Here is a 20205-nt window from a genome sequence, read left to right on the forward strand (position 1 = left end):
AGCAAAATGAACTATCTCTGTTTAAAGACAACGAAAAGCTCTTCAGGGGGCGCCTGGATGGTTCAGTGGGTTAAAGCCTCTGTCTTTGGCTCAGGTCAGGATCCCAGAGTCCTGGGATTGTGGGCTCTCTGCTCAGCAGGGAGCCTGCTTCCTCCTCTCTCTCTGCCTACTTGTGATTGCTCTGTCAAATAAATAAATAATTTTTTTTTTTTTTAAAAAAGCTCTTCGGGTAATGACTGGACAGGTATTAATTCAGGAGACAAGTATCATTAATTCAGTAGACACAGCAGCGTGATTCAGGTTGAAAATGCCAGCCTTCAGGAACATGAAGCAGCCATTCATCTTGAAAAGCTGCTGAGCTAAAGCAAAACAAAACAAAAAACTTCTAAGAGGCAAAGACCTGGGAAAAACAAAATGGTAAACAAAACAGAATTGAAGACAGTTTTAAGATTTGAGAAGTCTAGTTAAACCTTAAACAGGGTAATGTTTATAAAGCACCAGGCAGGCACACATGGAAAGCTATAGTTAAGATTTTATTTATTTCTTTGAGAGAGAAAGAGTACAAGTCGGGTGAGGGGCAGAGGGGGAAACAGACTCCTCGCTGAGCAGGATCCTGAGATCATGACCTGAGCAGAATCCAAGGCCGACAGCGTACCCCAAGTAAGCAAGCTATGGTTAAATTGTAGTTACAATTATTGCTACTACTCAGAATAAGAGAGAGAGAAAAGGCAGGAAAAGGATGTTGGAAAACTAATGGACAACAGTATGCAGTTCCTCAAGAAATTAAAAATTGATATACCTTACAATCAGCAATCCTAATTCTGGGTGTATATCCAAAGAAAATAAAAAATTTGAAGACATATCTGCAGTCCTATGTTCATTGCAGTGCTATTCACAATAACAAAAACATGGAGACAGCCTAAGTGCTGGTGAGTGGGGGGCGCAGAAAAGATGTGGTGATGTGGTGTGTGTACAATGGGGTATTATTCAGCCACAGGAAAGAAGGAAATCCTGCCATTGCAATGACACGGATGGACCTTGAGGAAATAGCGCTATGCGAAACAAGTTAGAGAAAGACAAATGTTGTATGACATCACTTATATGTTGAATCTAAAAAAACCAAACTCAGGGCACCTTGGTGGCTCAGTCATTTAAGCATCTGACTCTTGGTTTTGGCTCAAGTCCCAATCTCCGGGTCATGAGAGCAAGCCCAGTGCTGGGGGGCACCCCGCTCAGGAGGGAATCTGCTCAAAGATTCTCTCTCTCTCCCTCTGCTCCTACCTTATTCCTGTGCCTGCATGCGCTCTCTCTCAAATACACAAATACGTCTTTAAAATAAAAAAAATAAATAAAAAGTCAAACTCATAAAAATAGAGAATAAAACAATGGTTATGAGGGGCTGGGTGGCGGTGAGCAATAGAGATAGGAGAGATTTTGTTTAAGGGCCCAAACTTGCAACAAGTAGTAAGTTCTATAGATCTGATGTACAGTATAGTGAACATAGAGAACAATATTGTATTCTCGTCACCAAACTTGCTAAGAGACTTGATCTTGATTTTTCCAACCATTAAAAAGAAATGATGATTTTGTGATATGACAAAGGTGTTCATTATCATTATAGTGGCACTTGTAATATATAAATCTATCAAACCAACATGTTGTATGCTTCAAATTTACAATGTCATATGTCAAATATATTTAAATTAAAAAAAAAAAAAAGACTCAGAAAGTCACAGGTGACCCAGCAGGTAGGCAAGGACTGACAAGCCTCCCAGGGTGGGGTCTAGGAAAGAAGATAGGTATGAAAAGCTAATCCTGACTCTGTTACCATCTTGCCATGGTCCTGGGCACTTGAGTTTAATCATGGTTTACTGAGGATCTGTTATGCCCCAATAATGGGTCCGTGATTAAAGGAACAAGACTGATATAAAGCGAAGGTCAAGCAAAGCTTTATTTCGCGCCAAGCATGAATAATCTAACTGAATGTTCGGGGACGCACCTCTTACAAGAGAGGGCAACCCTTCTCTGTTTCACAGGGCAAAGGCCATGCAGTCAGGCCTGGCCACACACAGGTGACCAATGAGATTGTAAAACACACAGGAAACTCCACAGTGATGCTAGGTGACCAATTGAATTACAATTTACCCTAGTAGATATTTGAACCAGCCTATTACACCTTGATTAGATTGGCGCCAAAAAGGTTCCCAAAGGGCGGGGGCCCATACTCCTTGGTAGCTAGGGAGACAGTATGCAATCCCCCACTGATTGATGTCTCCACCTGCCCTGACATACCCTTGTATCTGTGCTTTGTTACCTGGAGTTGGTTTCGGGGACTTGTTTTTAAGTGAATCCCCTGGGGGAAGGGAAGCAGAAACAGTTTAAGGGTTATAAAATAGGTCCTTACAGATCTAAGTTCTGGGCTCTTGGGATGAATAGGTCATAGTGCCTATCTTAGGTAGTTCACAGGTTTCTTTATTTCAGGGCCTTGTGCCTTCCATCTGAAAATCAGTAGTGTTATCCTAAATCAGTGTTCCTCAGACTTTAATAATATATGTTCTTCTTTTAAAAGAAAAAGAATTGGGATGCCTGGCTGCCTAGTCAGAGGAACATGTGACTCAGTAAGCAAGCTATAGGGTCATGAATTTAGCCACACATTGGGTACAGAGATTACTTAAATGAATAAATAAATAAAAACTAAAAAAAAAAAAAAAGGAGAAGAATTATGACATTCTAAAAACTAAATTAATTCATTAAATTAAAAAGAAAATTAAGTTATTAAGAATTATTAAATTTAATAAATTATTTTGGTTATAATGTTACTTTAAAAAAACCACCACCCAAGAAAACATATACCCCTTGCCTTATACAGAATTGTCATTCAGCTGTACAACCCAAGTTAATTTATAAGCTGAAAATCAAGCTTGAGCACCTAAACTGGGTATAAAGAATGATGTTTTTTGAAGTAAAATTGTTCCCATCATCAATGTAGTGCCTTCACTTACTCAATTCTGTTACCATTTTTCTCTGTTCCAAACACCGGGAAATCAAAACCCTGTGTGCAGTGAATGTTGGCATAAATGTAGTTTCTGCATGTTGTCAAGTTTTCCTTTTATTATTTGCCCACCAAAATGATTTTTATGCTATTTAGAATCAACAAAAATGGACTCAATTACCAAAATTATGTGGCGGTATATAGATTTGAAGTGGCCATGCAGATGGTCCAAAATGTGCTCATGTATTGTTTAGATTATTGTTAGAATACAAACACCAATCTTAAGATTTTTTTTAAAGAATGTGTGACCTTTTGAATAAATCTGACCCCAGTCTGGGGACCCTTGGGAACCGTAAGTCCTTCCTAGCTCTCAAATCCTGCAAATTCTATTCTTAGTCTTAGGAAGTTAATCTTTGATGTTACTCATAGTCAGTGCTCAATTAAATATTGGTTTGAATTGAAGTTATAAAGATATAAAGTATAAAGTTATCCAGTCTGTGAAATAATAGAAATATATATATATATATTGGTCTTTGCCCTGGGTTGCTGCCACAGAGCTCCTAAAACCCTTGTAATTTCCTGAGTGAGAAGAGCACCTAGGAGCATCTTTTGTTCTAATATTTTGTTTTGATTCTGATTCCTGACACTAAGCTTCTCAATCCCTTGCAATTTACTGGGTGGTAGGAATGTCTGTTCTGATGAGGAGACTCTCTGGGCTCCTGGGTGGGGCTTGTCACAAGAAGGACCTACTCTGGATATAGAAACTTGGAATTTTCAGCCCCATCACCCATTCTCCAGAAAGCAGAGAGGGGCTGGAAGTGGAGTTAATAATTGATCATGCCTATGTAATTAAGCCTCCATAAAAATCCCAGTAGTATGGGTTTTGGAGAACTTGGTGTTGATGAACACAAGGAGGAGCAGGGAGCCATGGAAGCTCTGCACCCCTTCCCACATGCCTGTCCTCTGCATCTCTTCTATTTGGATGTTCATCTGTATCTTTATCATATCCTTTCATGATCTAATAAGTCAACTGTTTTCCCATGTTCTGTGAGCTGCTCTAGAAAATTATTGAACTCAAGGATGTGGCCTGGGAGCCTCTGATTTATAGCTGGTCAGAAGCACAGGTGATAACCTGGACTTGTGATTGGCATCTGAAGTGGGAGGGGCAGTCTTGTGCGCTGAGTCCTTAACCTGTGAGGTCTCTAGGAAGATAGTGTCAGAATTGAGTCAAATTGTAGGACATCCCACTGGATTTGCAGAATTACTCAGTGTGGGCAAAAAGCCCCACACAAATGGTGTCAGAAGTGTTATGAGTGTGGTAGTCATGTGAGAGTGAAGGAGAGACACGGGAGGAGGTGTAGGTTTCCTGCTCACAATCCAGCCTTGTTTACAAAGTGGAAATTTTTATCTGCATAATTTTCTTGGTATCGTTTATGAATGCCACAAAAAAATGGTTATTAAACTCAGCAAATTCCTTGGAATATGCCCTTCTAGTAAAGGGTGTAGACTAGGATAGCGGGAGGATGAGTGTGCTGGAGAAGTATGCCTAAACCCTGTTCTAAGAGAGATGACTGCAGCTACAAGACCTTACAGCCTCGATGGTCATACCTCCTATCCTCTGCCATCCTCATGCTCCTTTTGATAGGACCAGGGAGGGCACTCAGCCAGCCTAGGATCTGCTGAGCAACCCATGACTTCTCAGGTCTGTCTCAGTAACATGAGCTGGGCCAAGTTGAATCAATCTCTTTTGGGGACCGAACAAAGAATATGGAAGGAATTATTACCAGTCAGAAGTGTAGCTGAACATTTATGAGGAGGCATCAGTGATGGGAAGCCTTATTGGTACAGACTGAAATACAGGAGAGCAGCAAACATCAGATGTTGGTGCCATGGGAAAGCAGCAGCCATATGGGTGTAGATGAGTCACGTTAATTGTACAGCATGGGGACAAGGATCCAGTGACTCAACCCAGGTTTTGAGAGCCACCTTGAATTCTGAGCAGCCCTCCAGCACCGGTCTTTGTGAGGTCATATCCTGTTGCAGTGCCACTTTTTGAATTACCTTGGGCAAACAGCTAACCTCTCTATTCCTCAATTTCTTCAATTATAATAGAGTCTACCTCATAAGGTTGATTGTGAAGATTAATGAGGGAAGGCCTTAGACTGAGACTGGGCACATAGTTGTCAGTCAATAAATGTTAACTCTAATCGTGATTATTTCTTCCATGATATATTTTATATTACTTAAAATAAATTTAATTGTTTGAACTAGGTAGGATCGGACTCTGTTTCTTATCATGAAATCTCAGTAAAAAACAGATGGGGAGAGGAGGGAGGCAAGATGGCATAGGAGTTGGGGACCTCATTTCAACTGGTTCCCTGAATTTAGCTGGATATCTACCAAACTGTCCTGAATACCCACAAAGTCAGCCTGAGATGTAAGAATACATATCTGAGGGGCGCCTGGGTGGCTCAGTGGTTTAAGCCTCTGCCTTCGGCTCGGGTCATGATCTCAGGGTCCTGGGATCGAGCCCCGCGTCGGGCTCTCTGCTCAGCGGGGAGCCTGCTTCCCCCTCTCTCTCTGCCTGCCTCTCTGTCTACTTGTGATCTTTGTCTATCAAATAAATAAATAAAAATCTTTAAAAAAAAAAAAAAAGAATACATATCTGAGTCTCTCCAAGCAGAAAAACTCCACTGGGTTTGAGTGGTGGCTTCTGACCACTCCAGATTTTCCTAAGGTGCATCTTGCCTGGCTCATCGTTGATATTTTTTATTCTGTACGTTCCCTCAACCATCCCTCAACAGAATGACTAGGAGGAGAAACTCCCAACAAAGAGAAGCAGGGACCTAATAGATATGGATATAAACAAGATGTCAGAGATAGAGTTCAGGGTTGCAATTATGAAGTCAATAGTTAGACTTGAAAAAACCATTAGTGGCAATATAGAATCTCTACACACTGAACTTAAAAATGCTATGAATGAGATGCAGTCTAAACTGGATATTCTAATAGCTAGGGTAAATGAGAAAGAAGAATGAATTAGTGATCTAGAAGATAAGCTGATAGAAAGGAAGGATGTCGAGGAGGATAGGAAGAAATAACTAGAATCCCATGAGATCAATGACACCATGCAACGTTCCAAAGTCAGAATTATTGGGATGCCCGAGGGGTTGGAGACAGAGGACTAAAAGGTATACTTGAGTAAATCATAGCTGAGAACTACTCTAATCTGGGGGAACAAAACATGCATTTGTGTCCAAGAGGCAGAGAGGACCCCTCCCAAGATTAATAAAAATAGACCAACGCCCCAGTATATAATAGTAAAACCTGCTAATCTTAGAGCCAGTGCAGCTACCTTGAGAGCAGCTAGGGGAAGAGATTTCTTACCTATGGAGGAAGAACCTCAGATTAATGTCAGACCTGTCCACAGAGACTTGGCAAACCAGAAAGGGCTGCCAAGAAATACTAAAGGTACTAAAGGAGAAGAACATGAAACCAAGAATACTTTATCCAGTAAGGCTCTCATTCAGAATGGCTAGAGACAAAGAGTTTCCAGGACAGGCAGAAACTGAAAGAATATGTGACCACCAAACCAGCCCTGCAAGAAATAATAAAGGAGGATTCTCTAAAAGAAGAAAGACCCCAAGAAGAAAGACCCCAAGACCCCATGTTACCCCGAGAGTAACATGGACCAGAAATTTACAGAGACAGTCGATAGAAACAGTCTAGGGGCTTTAGAGGCAATATGATACCACTAAATTCATATCTTTCAGTAGTTACTCTCAACATGAGTGGCCTAAATGCTCCCCTGAAAAGAAGGGGCACATGCACTCCAGTGTTCACAGCAGCAATGTCCACAATAGCCAAACTGTGGAAGGAGGTAAGATGCCCTTCAACAAATGAATGGATAAAGATGTAATTCATATATACAATGGACTATTACTATTACTCAGCCATCAGAAAGGATGAATACCCACCATTTGCATTGACATGGATGGAATTGTAGGGGATTATGCTAAATGAAATAAGTCAAGCAGAGAAAGACAATTATCATATGGTTTCACTCATATGTGGAACATAAGGAATAGCACAGAGAACCATAGGGGAAGGGATGGAAATTTGAAGGGGAAGAAATCACAGAGGGAGATGAACCATGAAAGACTGTGGACTCTGAGAAACAAAATGAAGGTGTCAAAGGGGAGAGGGGTAGGGGGATGTGGTCGCTGGGTGATGGGTATTGAGGAGGGCATGCATTGTAATGAGCACTAGGGGTTATAAGCAACTAATGAATCATTGAAGACTACATCAAAAATTTAGTGAAGTACAATACAGTGGCTAACTGAACACAATTTTAAAAAAAAATGAAAACAAAAACAAAACAACAAAATATCCCCCAAGCAGATGGTATTGTTTTCCTTTGAGTTTGCCCAGAACTTCATCTGTAAGTTGGTAAGAAGTATGGGATTTCTGAAAGTTGACCACCTAGCATTGGATCTCTTATTTCCAGTTAACTCATCTTGATTTTTTGATAAAATAAGGCAGTGATTTGCTATAATGGCTCAAATTTAAAGATGGGTCGTTATTGAGTTTTTATATTACATGCAGGAACTAAGAATTTTTAGGCATTCTTTTAAGACACAAAGAATAATTGTGTAAGCTAAATCCTGAGAATTTGGATGTTCAGAGGTACAGGTGCCCTAGGCTGGGATGAAATGCAGGGAGAGGGAGAGGCAAGGGGCTGGTGGGCAGAAAGGGTCAAAGAAGTGGGGAAGGAGTTACTCCTGGTCCACAAAATAAGTGATTTCTCTTTCCTATTTTATCTTTCTAATTTAGTCTCTAGGAAAATAAATCCCCTACCTGAGATTTGTTTCTGAATATACAATGGAAACCACGGAGAATGCAGACCAGTGTTGAAGACATAGTAGGGCGTTGGCAAATGTTTGCTTGACCAAATTGAGCATTAAAATGTACTCTGTAGACAACTTTATTAGGAATACTTATTCCGTAAAACAGATGCTTTCTCTAAAGCACCAGAAATACAGAGGAAACAAAAAGTCCTGATGAAAGAAAGAGGAAATGTTTTTGCCTTTGGTTTTTAGAAGCATTTAGTCATACCTACCAATCCACAAAGACTCCCCCAGTTTCTATGGAGACTTAAGAAGGTTCAACTGTACCAAAATAAAGTAAGTGTTAACTGTACCAAAATAAAGACCTCAGCAACACCAATTTCACATACCATCAAACATTTTTGCAAAGCACAGGCTTCCATGAGAACAGTGTAGAGGAGAGCCTTAAGGGGTGGCCTTGAGCTCTGCCTTTGCCTGTGACTGGCCGAGCTGCTGGGTCCGTGCGTTGCTCTGACAGGCTTTGGTTTCTCCATCTGTAGTGAGGGCACTGAACTTCTGACAGTTTTCATGATGCCTTCCTGCTCAGGTTCAAATTTTGGATTCTGGGAAAATGGAAAAGAAGCTGAAAAAGCAAAGCCCAGAGAGCAAGACCTCAAACTGCAGTTGAGGGGAGTGGGTAACAGAGATTTTCATGGTATCTGTGGTAGCCAGCCTACACTGACGCCCAGCTGTTGGTAGTCACACTGTTGGGTAGTCCCCTCCCATGCTGATAGGGCTGACCTGTGTGAACAAGAGGATATTATGGAAAGTGACTGTGTGTGACTTTGGAGGCTAACTCATAACAGACATTGTGGCTTTCACCCCACTTTCTTGGCTTACTCTGGTCTGGGGGTAACCAGCCACCATGTTACAAGGATACTTAAGCCTGTGGAAATACCCACATGAAGAGGACCCGAGGCCTCCTGCCAACAGCCAACACCATGTGAGAGAACTGTCTTGGTGGCTTTCAGGCGAAGTCAGCTCTGGTGAACACCTTGACTAACGCTTCCTTAGAAACCCAGGCCAGAATCAGCCGGCTCAGCCATTCCCGAATTTCTGAACCACAGAAACTCTATGAGATTGAAGCCACTGAAAGCTGAGGGGTGATTTATGACACAGCACTACACAGCTGTCACAATGCCTGTAAGAAAAATGCAATTCATGTAGATGGTGTATATAACATATGCTGGTTAGTTCACCTTCATTTCTTAACTTATGCACTCATCAGAAACTTTACTGAGAACATATTCTGTCCCAGTCACTCTGCCTGGTGGTGAAATTCAGGAAAAAATGAAGTTTCCTGTGATGGAGAAGCTCGTAATCTGGGAAGCGGGGGGCTGGGTGGGTGGTCACAAACCGTAAATGTGTCTCACAGATGCCACTTTAATACCCCTGCTTTGATACTGCATGTTCCATTCCTGCCGGTGTTTTGAGTGTATCAACTTTGGCTGTGACTTCAGTGGTTGAAGAGAATGCTCATCAGTTACTGCCGAATGACTGTTTTTGGTTTTAATAAGAGTGATCAATACCATCAGCTCCCCCTTTAAATGCTAATGAATGCTTTAACACAGCAGATGTAGACATACAGTACACTGCAGATTAAAATTAGGCACAAAATTAAATTGCTTACACATAGCAAAGGAGCCAGTTTGGACATCTTGATAATCAGCCGCAACCAGCTGACAGATCTTGAATTGTCCCCGCACCAACGTCAAGCCTCCCCCAGTCCCAGCCGGAACAGACATCATCTGGCATCAGGAACGCGCCTGGTACCTTTGGGTACAAGAAAGGAAAACTGCCAGGTCAGACTTTCCGTAAAGCTTTATATGCTTTTAGAAGCAGTCACAGCTGCACTGGAAAGGGTGCTAGGATTAGGAACAATTGCTAGTCATTAGAAAGACAGAACTTGGGCTGCCTGGGTGGTTCAGTGGTTGCGCGTCTGCCTTCAGCTCAGGTCATGATCCGAGCATCCTGGGATCGAGCCCCACCTTGGGCTCCCTGCTCAGCAGGAAGCCTGCTTCTCCCTCTCCCACTCCACCTGCTTGTGTTCCCTCTCTCACTGTGTCTTTCTCTGTTAAATAAATAAATAATCTTAAAAAAAAAAAAAAAAAGAACTTTGGGCCTCTGGAAAGGATAAGCCTTGTTGTGAGACTCTAAATGTCTAAAAGGACAAGGACAATGTCTATGTTTGAATTTCTTTAACATGCATAGTATCTCTGTTTTGTTTCGTTTTGTTTTTTATACTTGTGACTAGTCTTTATTGAGAACCTGTGTATATAGTGCTATACTCTAAAAATTCAAAATGGAAAGTATGGGAAGTTCACTACGATAAAAAGAGCTGCTTCTTGAGAACTGACCTCTTTTCCTTGGGTGACTTGGCATATCCACAGTCTGCTGTCAGTGATAAGCCCCCAATTTAATCAGTGTCACAGAGTTATTCTTGGGGGCCAACTCACACTGGCAAAGCTCACAAAAGACTGATGTATAAAGTCAGAATGGCAATTATTTTAATACCAGAAATATAACTCCAAAGTGGGCTGGAGACTCCTGTTAAGGTCACTCAATGAACGTAGGATTAGAACAAGAATTTAGATGATATAATAGTTTGTTAGCCTGATTAAGAGACTAATCAATTAATGCATTCATTCAGCAAATAGACTGAGTACCAACTACATGTTGGAGATAGACTGGTAATCAAGATAGGAATAGTCCCTACCTTCATAGAGCTGATAGTCTAGTAAGGAATACAGATAACCAAATTTGGGGACAATTATAACAGTGAGGGATCCATATAATTGAGTAATCAAAAGGTTCTCATAGGGAAGGGCCTTACCCAGACCTGCGGATCTGAGGTTTCCTCGAGGCAGTGATGTCTTAGCAGGGAGCGGAAGGATGACATTGCCACGCAGTGCGGGGGAAGCTGGATGGAGGGATTAAACATTTTGAAGACAAGAGGGAACGTGGGAGCAGTTCATTGTGGCTGTGGCATAGTATTTGATGGCTGCGGGGAGAGGCAGTTGGTGATGCAGAAGAGGTAAGCAGGAGTGGGACCATATGACCATCTCCACAGCCAAGTTCAGATTTCCCCAACTGAGTGGACTCTCAATGTCAGTTTGGAAGGGGCTCTGCTGGATGATATTGTCCTGCTTAAGGGGTCTCCACAATCTGGACACATTGTGCCCCGCGTGAAGGCCTGGCATGGATAGTAAGTAAGGCTAGCTTTTTCCTTTGTGGGTCACCTTCTTCTGGCCTTCCAAGACTGACCACCCCTAGCTATCTCCACACCTATCGCCTAACCTTCCCACCACTTCTGAAAGACTCCATGTTCTCATCAGATTACTGCTACTTCCAGTCTGATTTGCGGCCATGTGTTTCAGGCCTGAGGGATATTACACCATTTGTGGCCATTCCATTGGTTAAACCTGGGAGGTTAGTGTTGCTTCCTTAGCAACTCATTCTTAAGCAGTACTGCACTGTTCTCACAGAGGACCTTCAGGGGAGAGGGTTTGAAGGGTTAAGTCATGGTGCAAGGGAGTAAGTGATAAAAAGGCTGTAAGAGGGGTACAGAATGGGGAAAATGGCTGGAACTGTGGAGGGAGAAGCAAGACGTCTCCGGGATCTCGAGGCCTGCGTGAGATTCCTGGAGGTGGGAAGGAAAACATTTTGGGGGCACTGCTGAGGATATGGATCATTGGTTCTGGAGATAAATCTTGATTTTAGTTTTGAATGAATGAACTATGAGGTCATAAGTCGTCTTCATTCTGTGACCCTCTTGATTCGGCCATGCATTCTTTGGCCAGCTCAGTAGACAAAGGGAAAGGGCAATTGAGCAAACAGTCACTGGGGCCTGCTACACTAAAGTCTTGGCAAGATGGACCATGGGTCTGGCACTTCTTCCACCTCTGGAATCTTCCACCTCCCGTTTCAGTAGTAGCAGATAGACAGAGATGGTAGACCCTGGGCAGCCTGGCCTATGTGTAGCTTCTCAAAGCTTCTCAAAGCCAATCTCTTGCCAGTGGTGCCAAGAGATTTTACAAGCCTCCTAACGACAGTATCTATAATTTAAAATTTCAACGAGGCTCCATCCTGAACAAGTTAGCACCACCCACTCATGGCACCCTATAACTGAGTGGTTTCTGACAGCCCCATTTCAGAAGCATGCCATATCTGTCCCAACTTGTTGAGGCGAACTGATAAATTATGGAGAATATACTTACAAGACTTATAAAATAGTTGGTACTTCTAAAATGGAAAAGTTTCCATGAAGTCAGAATGCCTGAAGCTGCGTCCAAGATGTTTGGATTCTGCCACTTGGAATGACTGGAAGTTTTGATTTTGCTGTTTTAACCCTAGGACATTTGACTCTATATGGATAAAATATTTTTATCAGAACTATACAACTAATGAGAAATTTTTTTTCCCAAGAATTTCATGAGGTGAATTGTCAATTTAATTTCCTGGTTTTTCTATCTAACATAATAAAATTGTTTCTCATTTTTATATTACATTTTTTATTGTATTGATTTATTCCCCCCATGGGACTAGTTCTTTTCAATTTAAATTTTGCACTGAAGAATTTATATATGAAAGTTTGCCTTGTTCATGCCAAATTTTACCAATTATCACTGTGCCACTGCAAGGATTCTTTTGTGGCCTTTTTTTCTTAATCTTATTTCCCCCAGGTCAGATCTTACTGTTCTCAATTTTACCATGAGTAATATTAAATATTGTAGTTCAATTTTTATTACATTATGAACTAAATGATTATTGGTTGAAAGCAGTTGCTAGTTCATATTTATTTCTAAAGTAGTCCTCGATAATCTCCAGTTTTCCTTTACAGATTTGGGATTACTTGATTATTCTGACTTATTTCTATAGAGGAGGTGCCTGGGTAGCTCAGTTGGTTAAGTATCTGACTCTTGATCTCAGCTCAGGTCATGATCTCAGGATCCTGAATTCAAGCCCCATCCCCCACCCCCACTGGGATCCACACATAGTGGAGCGCCTACTTAAAAAATAAAAAAAGGACTCAGATTATTTCTAGAATTGCTAATTCTATAGAATTGCTAATTCAGTGTCTTTGCAAAGCATCTTGCTCTGTTTGGGCTATGCCTGGAATAATGATTATCTCTATGGTAGCAACCAACATAGATTTAGTAGTTCAAGATTCCATCAGAAGTGTACTTAAGGGGGCGCCTGTGTGGCTCTGTGGGTTAAGCCTCTGCCTTGGGCTCAGGTCATGGTCTCAGGGTCCTGGGATGGAGTGTCCGTCATCGTCCCCCCCGCATAGGGCTCTCTGCTCAGCGGGGAGCCTGCTTCCCCTCTCTCTCTCTCTGCCTGCCTCTCTGCCTACTTGTGATCTCTCTCTCTCTCTCTGTCAAATAAATAAATAAAATCTTAAAAAAAAAAAAGTCTACTTAAGGACCACTGAATCCCCACATTTAGAGATGCCAAAGTCAAGACAGACTTTCTTAATTTGTTTCTACTGTAATTTTTCTCTTAAAATATCCTTTTTAATGTTATTTTATAAAGGTTTTATTTACTGAGAGAGAGAGAGAGAGAGAGAGAGAAAGAAAGCATGAGTGGGGGGAGGGGTAGAGGGATAGGGAAAAGCAGGCTCCCCACTGAGTAGGGAGCCTAATGCAGGATTTGATCCCAATCCTGGGATCATGACCAGAGCCAAGAGAAAACAGCCTGTAACAAGCAATCATTTGCATAACACTTTTTACACTAGAGTCTAAAATGCCCATTTTTTTAATAATTAAAGCCATAACTTTGTGTGATTCAGTTAAGACTCTGTCCTGTGTTCAGGCACCTAACCAAAAATTCTAATCACTGAAAATATTTTATTGACTATTTGGAAGGAGCATGCTATTAAGATAGCATACTTTATATCAGTCCATTTGCTTTTAAATTTAAACTCAAAGGACAAGAAGAAAATAATTGAAAACAGACTGTAGTGAGTACCTCACCCTGATTTTACCACTCCCCACCATTTTTGCTTATGAATGCAGATGGCAAACATGTACTACAACTTACAAAACCGAGTTGTCGAACCAGAGCTAAGGTCACACATCTTCCCTTGTAAATAAAGGTCATTTTCTATCACCTTGACTTTAATGCTTCCCAAAGACGGTTTTCCCCACCAGGCACCATATCACAGCTCCGCAGCTCCTCTGGGAACATGCGCTCAAGTCTGATGACTGGGTTCTATTGAAGAGAACTTAACCCCATGGAAATTACCAATGTGTCATTCGAATTTCTCCAGAGCATTGAGAATCCTGTGCAGGGCAGGGTTAGTGAATATTGAACAGAATCTCAGAATATATTAAAAGTAACATTTATTTATTTTATGTATAAGTTTCTGACCTCCTGACTTTTTGATTTGTAAAATAGGAAGAATTTCATAAGTTGGGTCTCACACTTCCTGCCCTAAGCTGCAGGCAGGTGCCCTTCGCGCCCACCCCCCCCCCCCCGCACCCCGGCCCTCACCCCCAACTACTTGGAGCTTTTTTGCTGCAAGGATGGTATTTACTCTCTTGCTCTAACAAGGATGTTGGTAATTTTAAATTTCTTTGGCTTGTGGCTTGTGACATTCTTATCCTGCTCTGTATCTGTTTTAAGATTTTAGATTTCTAACATTCCGGGAGGTCTTTACGGACTGTTTTTCCCTCTTTGCTTTTCCTTTGGTAAAATGTAGAAAATAATATTCAAAAGCAGTCCCTGGGAGCTTTGGGGAAGCAGTAACCACAAATTTCCTAGGCAATTTTAGATCTTTGTTTTCTGATAAGTCTTAATGAATGAGATAAGCATCATAATCAACATTAAGTTCAAAAACTTTTTTATTGCCTAAAAATGACAAGCCAAATCACTTCAGCTCTGACCATGATAAAAATCCAAATACCTTACTAAAATAAATACCAACCAGCAGTGTCAAGACTAGGGTAAGGCAAGTGAGGTAATTGCCTCAGGCACAAGATTTAAGGAGGCCTCAAGAAAAACAAGAAACCCCAACACCTCAGTAATCAAGATAAATGATATTTTAATGCAATATTTTGAAAATTAATGCAAAAATTCATGATGAACAAAATACCAAAATTTTAAATAGACAGGATCAGTAACAGCGCCTTGCCAAGCCATACTGGAGCCTGAGACAAGAGGAAAAATCAGTAATACTGATCCTGTATTTATGGAGAATTCTGATTTTTTGTTTATCACAGAATTTTTTGCATTAATTTTCATTTATTTAAATATTGCATTAGAATATTATGTATCTTGATCACTGAGCTTTCTGGTGTCCCCTATAAATTCTGCATCCAAGACAAGGACCCTCACTTAACCCCCCTAGTCCAGGCCCTGCTAACCAGAATGGCAGTGGTTTCGGAAATAAAGTGACATATCCCCTCCTCTCAAAATGTTGATTTGGGGGTGAGGAGGGATATTCACAGTTATGTTTACATCTTGTTATCGTCCCTGGGCAACATTTTGGCTCTGGTTTGGCTGTAGTCTCAATTAGAAGGCATTTCCTAAATCCCAAAATGGAAAAGTTGTCTTTTTGTTAATTCTGTCTGAAGGTATCATATTATCAAAATCCATTACGTCTTAAAGAAAAAAAGAAAAGAGCCTAGTTAGGAAAACTCATCTAGTTCAATTCATCAAAAGTTTCTCCTTCCACGGTAGTTTCCTCTGCTTCTTTCCCTATTAGTCTTGGCAGGAGAGGGCCTGTGAGGTTTCTTCCGGTATTCCACCTTTGTCCATCCTCCCTCACTGACTTTGGTTTCCTCTTCATTGGCTCTTAAGTCAGTCTCAGGGTGTAAAGGCATCCCGGGTATGGTCCTGGGTCGATGGCAGTCATTTGGGCTTCTCTTGAAGTCAGGTGACTGCTGAGCATTGAGCGCCGACTGAGAAACACTGTAGAATTTTCCAGAATATCTTTCTCGCGAAGGTGTGGAATGAGGACTCTTCCCACTGTACCTTCCCCTAGGAGAAGAATTGAGTGATACGCTCCCACGATCATATTTGTTCTTGTTTCTACCTGAGTATCGACCCCTCTCTAAAGAGCGGTCGGTTGGAAGACTGGAAAAGCCACTGTCTCTAGAGTTGAGATGTAGAGAAGAGAAGTTTTTGGTCAGTCCATACTGAGTAGGAGAGGAGCTTCTGGATTGGTTTATGGGTGTAATCTGTTGATACTTAATGGGCACCTGGGTCCGTCTTACAGCAGCAGCATAGGAATCCTGGTCATTGAAATAGGGGAAGAATTGTGACGCCAGAATGGGATTGCTCTGGGAACGCTGCAATGAAGTATTGGATGCAATCTGCCGCAGCCTCAGAGTGTCCAGCCACTGGCGATCAGCACCTGCAGAGGAAATGGAAATGAGCCTCTTTTAAGCCACAGCAAAGCTGCCTGCCTAATTCACAATCCTGTCTCAAGATAATTCAGGCCTCCTTGGGATGCTCTCAGCTTTTACCATTCATAGAAATTCTAGGCTAGGTATAAGGACATTTCCTTTATTATTATAAATACTTCTTAAAAAAATAAGGCATTTGTGCTAAATGAGTATGTGCTATATGCTTGGCCTCATTCCAGAGGCCTTTACTTACATGATCTCATTCACTCGTCCCCAAGGTCTCAGGATAAGTACAAATGATCCAACTCTGTAAACTAGGAGACTGAAGCTTGGGAAGTCTGGTAACTTGCCCAAGGTCACTCAACTAATAATTCCAGGTCCTTCTGCATCTAAATCCCATCTTCTTCGCACTTAGCCATGTCATCACTTCTAGAAATTGCTGTTTGCATGTGTTTGGATGGTAGGGGCATGTTCAGTAAACGAAAGGTTTTTTTGCCAGCAGGCACTTTCATAAATTCTCAAGAACCCTAAATGCAGATGAAAGAAATTGGGTTCCAGTTTGAGACAGCTGGGGACTGTCTGGAAGAAAGACAGCTCACATCTCCAGAGGAGAAATTCTGAGGTTCAGGAATAAGAAATGGGTTTTTTGTTTGTTTCTTTGATTTTTGTTTTTCTTTCCCCTGTGAAAAATGAAGCTCCGTGGTCAACAGGAAGAGAAGGTGAAAGAAAGTGGTCAATAAACAGGAACCATTTAGTAAGCTCTATTTCCCTGAATAAGCAAGTCACACCTGGGATCTCTTCTGCCTTTTGCAGGGCCTAAGTCATCTTGCCCATATCCTGAGTTCCCTCCTGGTCTTCCCTGAGCAACGCTTGCCATGCTTGTCACATGGAGCTTCTGGAGGGGAACAGAGCGTGCCCACTTCTCACTCCAGCAAGCAGCCCCCCTCACTGCCCTGCACAGGTGACCACACCTCAGAGGTGAGTGACTTGTCCTGATACCGGCGACCTATGTCCATACACTCCTCACAGTCTCACCCAACCATAGGGCCTTCTTGCCTTCCCCTTGACTCCTCTGAATTTGTAGCTTCTAACAGAGCCCTGATTTTGTTCAGTGTTCAACCCCCTTATGGAGCCATGTGCACTGGCTGAACACATTCTGGCTCTAGTGGCAGACTTTGATTGACCTGAGCCAGATGCAGTGATGTTGTGGGGGAGGAGTGGACACACAGCTCAGTTTCTGGCCAGAGCAACTTGAGAGATCATCTGCTGGGAGTGTGTAGGCAAGTCCTTGTCACCCGTCAGTGTGAGAGCAGGAAAGGCATTGGCCCTTTGTGTCTTCTGCCCATTGCCATATCTTATATGATGGCTATGAATGCGGAGGAGCTGGACTGCAGAAAGGCGACAGACTGTGAAGGGCTGAGTGGAAAGAAGCAAAGGTTTGTTCCTTGTCCTTAATGTGGGTGAACCAGCTGCTTTTACTGCGTCTGAGCCCAGCCTTCTTCTGCAGAAGATAGCACATTTTATTAGAGTTAAAACCCATGGTTTCAGCACATTAGAATGCCTACATGGCTGGTCCCTACCCCAGTAGGGACTCATGGGGTCTGGGGTTGGGCTTGAGAATTTGCATTTCCTTTTGTTTTTATAATTTTTAAAAATTATTTATTTGACAGACAGAGATCACAAGTAGGCAGAGAGGCAGGCAGAGAGCCAGGAAGGGAAGCAGGCTCCCCACCGAGCAGAGACCCTGGTGTGGGGCTTGATCTCAGAACCCTGAGATCATGCTGAGCTGAAGACAGAGGTCTTAACCCATTGAGCCACCCAGGCACCCCAAGAGAATTTGCATTTCTAACAAGTTCCTATTGGTCCTGAGACGGCTGTTCCTGGGATTACACTTTGGTCCATTTGGGAGGAAGTCAGTGGAAGTTGGATTTTCTGTTAAGAAATAATACCTGAACTGATCCAGGTGGTATCCTTGGAGTTTGCATGTCAAAAGGGAAAAAGATATAGGAGGGAGAAGGAAGGGAGGCAAACTAGCTAAAACTAGGGAGCCAGATGGGGGATCCTTCCCAGAGGAAGGTCACTCTCTCCTTCTGTCCTGCAACCTCTCCTGTTAATCATAATCAGAGGGAAAGGTTGAGCCAAAGCCATTCCACTGGGAATTTGAAGGGTATTGACCATTCCTAATGCTCTTAGAGAAATAATTTGCTTTCTCCCAAAAGACTTAGATTACAGAGGGATCTAGGACACTTGTTAGACCTCTGCCCATTGTCCTCTTTGGGGAATGTCCCTAGTTTGTCTCCACCCACATGGCGACAGTTCAGTGTACCACCTACCCCCCCCCCCCGCCCTGCCCCACCTCGCCACGGGATACCCCACCTACCGCCACCTCCCACCACCTCCTTCTGCTGACAGTAAATTGGTCCAGAGGAGAAGGCTTGGACAAAAACAGCAAACAGGTCTTACTCTGGGGAATCTGGAATTGGGACTGATAAACTATTTGGTGATTCTCAAAGTGGTAGAATTCAAACTCTATGAACTTGGAGGCAGAGGGCACCTACTTTGTGTCATGTGGGTTGGGAAACAAAAACAGCTTTTAGTAAAAGAGAAATACAGCAGAGATGGAGACAGAAGACCCCCCCCCCCCCGCCGCCCACAGATTTCACAAAAGTGTTGTAGAGATCCAATAGGATTGTGGCTAACAAAGCCCTACAGAAGTAAAATGTGCCCTACAAATATTACTTCCCTGGGAGAGGGACATTAATTATAAAAAGAAGTCCTTTTAAGGCATGATAGGAAACATACGCGACAAGATGGTTGAATTAGCAAATAAAAGAACTTAGAAATGCAGTGTTCTGTGCTGGAGAGACTCAACACCTATTACATGGGTTAGTCATGTGTAGAAACAGCATGCCTTAAAGAGTGTGTGAAAATGTGTTTTGTGGCTGAGAAGGCTTGGTAGAAACTCCTGTTCAGTCATCGTGGCCAGAATGTCTTTTCACGATTCACTGAGAAAGAAAAGAACCAAGTCAACTGGGTTGACAAAGGCAGACAGGTCCGGCGTGCTGTCAGAAATTTATTGGTGAGCTATGGATACTGTCCAGGCTTCTGGGCCCCCGGCTGGTGGTCATAGAAGGTCCGGTGCACTCGACAAGCTAGTCCTACAGTAGAGGACACTTTAGTTAGGTTCTCAAAACTCAGTGACCCTAGCCCTAGGGGCACTTTATTTTCCATGCCGCCAAAGAACCTTCAGATGTGGCTTTTCAAGTACGTTTTCTTATTGGGAAAAACAATGCACTAATCAGAAAACACGTACTTCTGGTTCATTGGCAGGTGTGTTTCTTGTGATAAAAAATGAATTGCATGGGGGTTTATGCATCCAACTCTCACGTGTCTGTCAGCTTGTAGTCCCGCAGAGCCTATCTCTGGGTTGTACTGAGTTTCTGGACCTGCAAAGGTGAAGGTCAGGACCTCTTCCCTGAATCTACCAAATAATGACCAATTTAACAGCAAGTCAGCTGGCCTTCCCCTATGTAATTTCTAATCTGTTTCAGTATAGCATCTGTAATTAGTGTCACCACGCTCCACCATACACGTTTCGTATTTTCTCTTTATCTTTCCTACCTTTTTTTGTCCCTCTCCTCCTCCCCTTCCTTCCTCGCTCCCTTCCCCCATCATTCTTCTGCTCTGATGTATCCGTCCTGTTCAGGTCTCAAGAAATGGCCCCAATGATACCACTGGCTTCATAGGAATGTTTGCCGGACCCACAAGATTCATATCGCTGTCTACAGTTTTGGAAACTAAATTTATGCATGTGTATAAATATACATATATATTCTTATTTGCCAATATAACATAATCATTAATTTTCATCTTTTATTATAGTCATCCAAATACTGAAATTTCTTGTGATATGCTCACTTATAAGTCCATAAATACTACTGTGCCTATCGTCTGTTTATAAAACCAATATTCTAAAAAT

The 20205-nt window shown here is 42.2% G+C and overlaps 1 protein-coding gene and 1 long non-coding RNA gene across 5 annotated transcripts in view; one reads left to right on the top strand and one right to left on the bottom strand.

Moving 5' to 3' along the window:
• Positions 1-18849, top strand: part of LOC309843809 — a 62239-nt gene extending 43390 nt beyond the window's left edge. The window contains exon 3 of the long non-coding RNA XR_014300354.1: positions 17040-18849. This is a non-coding gene — a long non-coding RNA (uncharacterized lncRNA). The remainder of the gene's footprint in view (positions 1-17039) is intronic.
• Positions 14703-20205, bottom strand: part of MAP3K20 (mitogen-activated protein kinase kinase kinase 20) — a 178723-nt gene continuing 173220 nt past the window's right edge. For all 4 annotated transcript variants that reach the window (XM_082689575.1, XM_082689574.1, XM_082689576.1 and 1 more), the window contains one exon: positions 14703-16234. In XM_082689575.1, the coding sequence (XP_082545701.1) occupies positions 15534-16234 (701 nt within the window). In that variant the 3' untranslated portion in view covers positions 14703-15533. The remainder of the gene's footprint in view (positions 16235-20205) is intronic.

This window comes from Mustela nivalis (assembly GCF_964662115.1).
Source record: "Mustela nivalis genome assembly, chromosome: 11".
NCBI lineage: Eukaryota > Metazoa > Chordata > Mammalia > Carnivora > Mustelidae > Mustela > Mustela nivalis.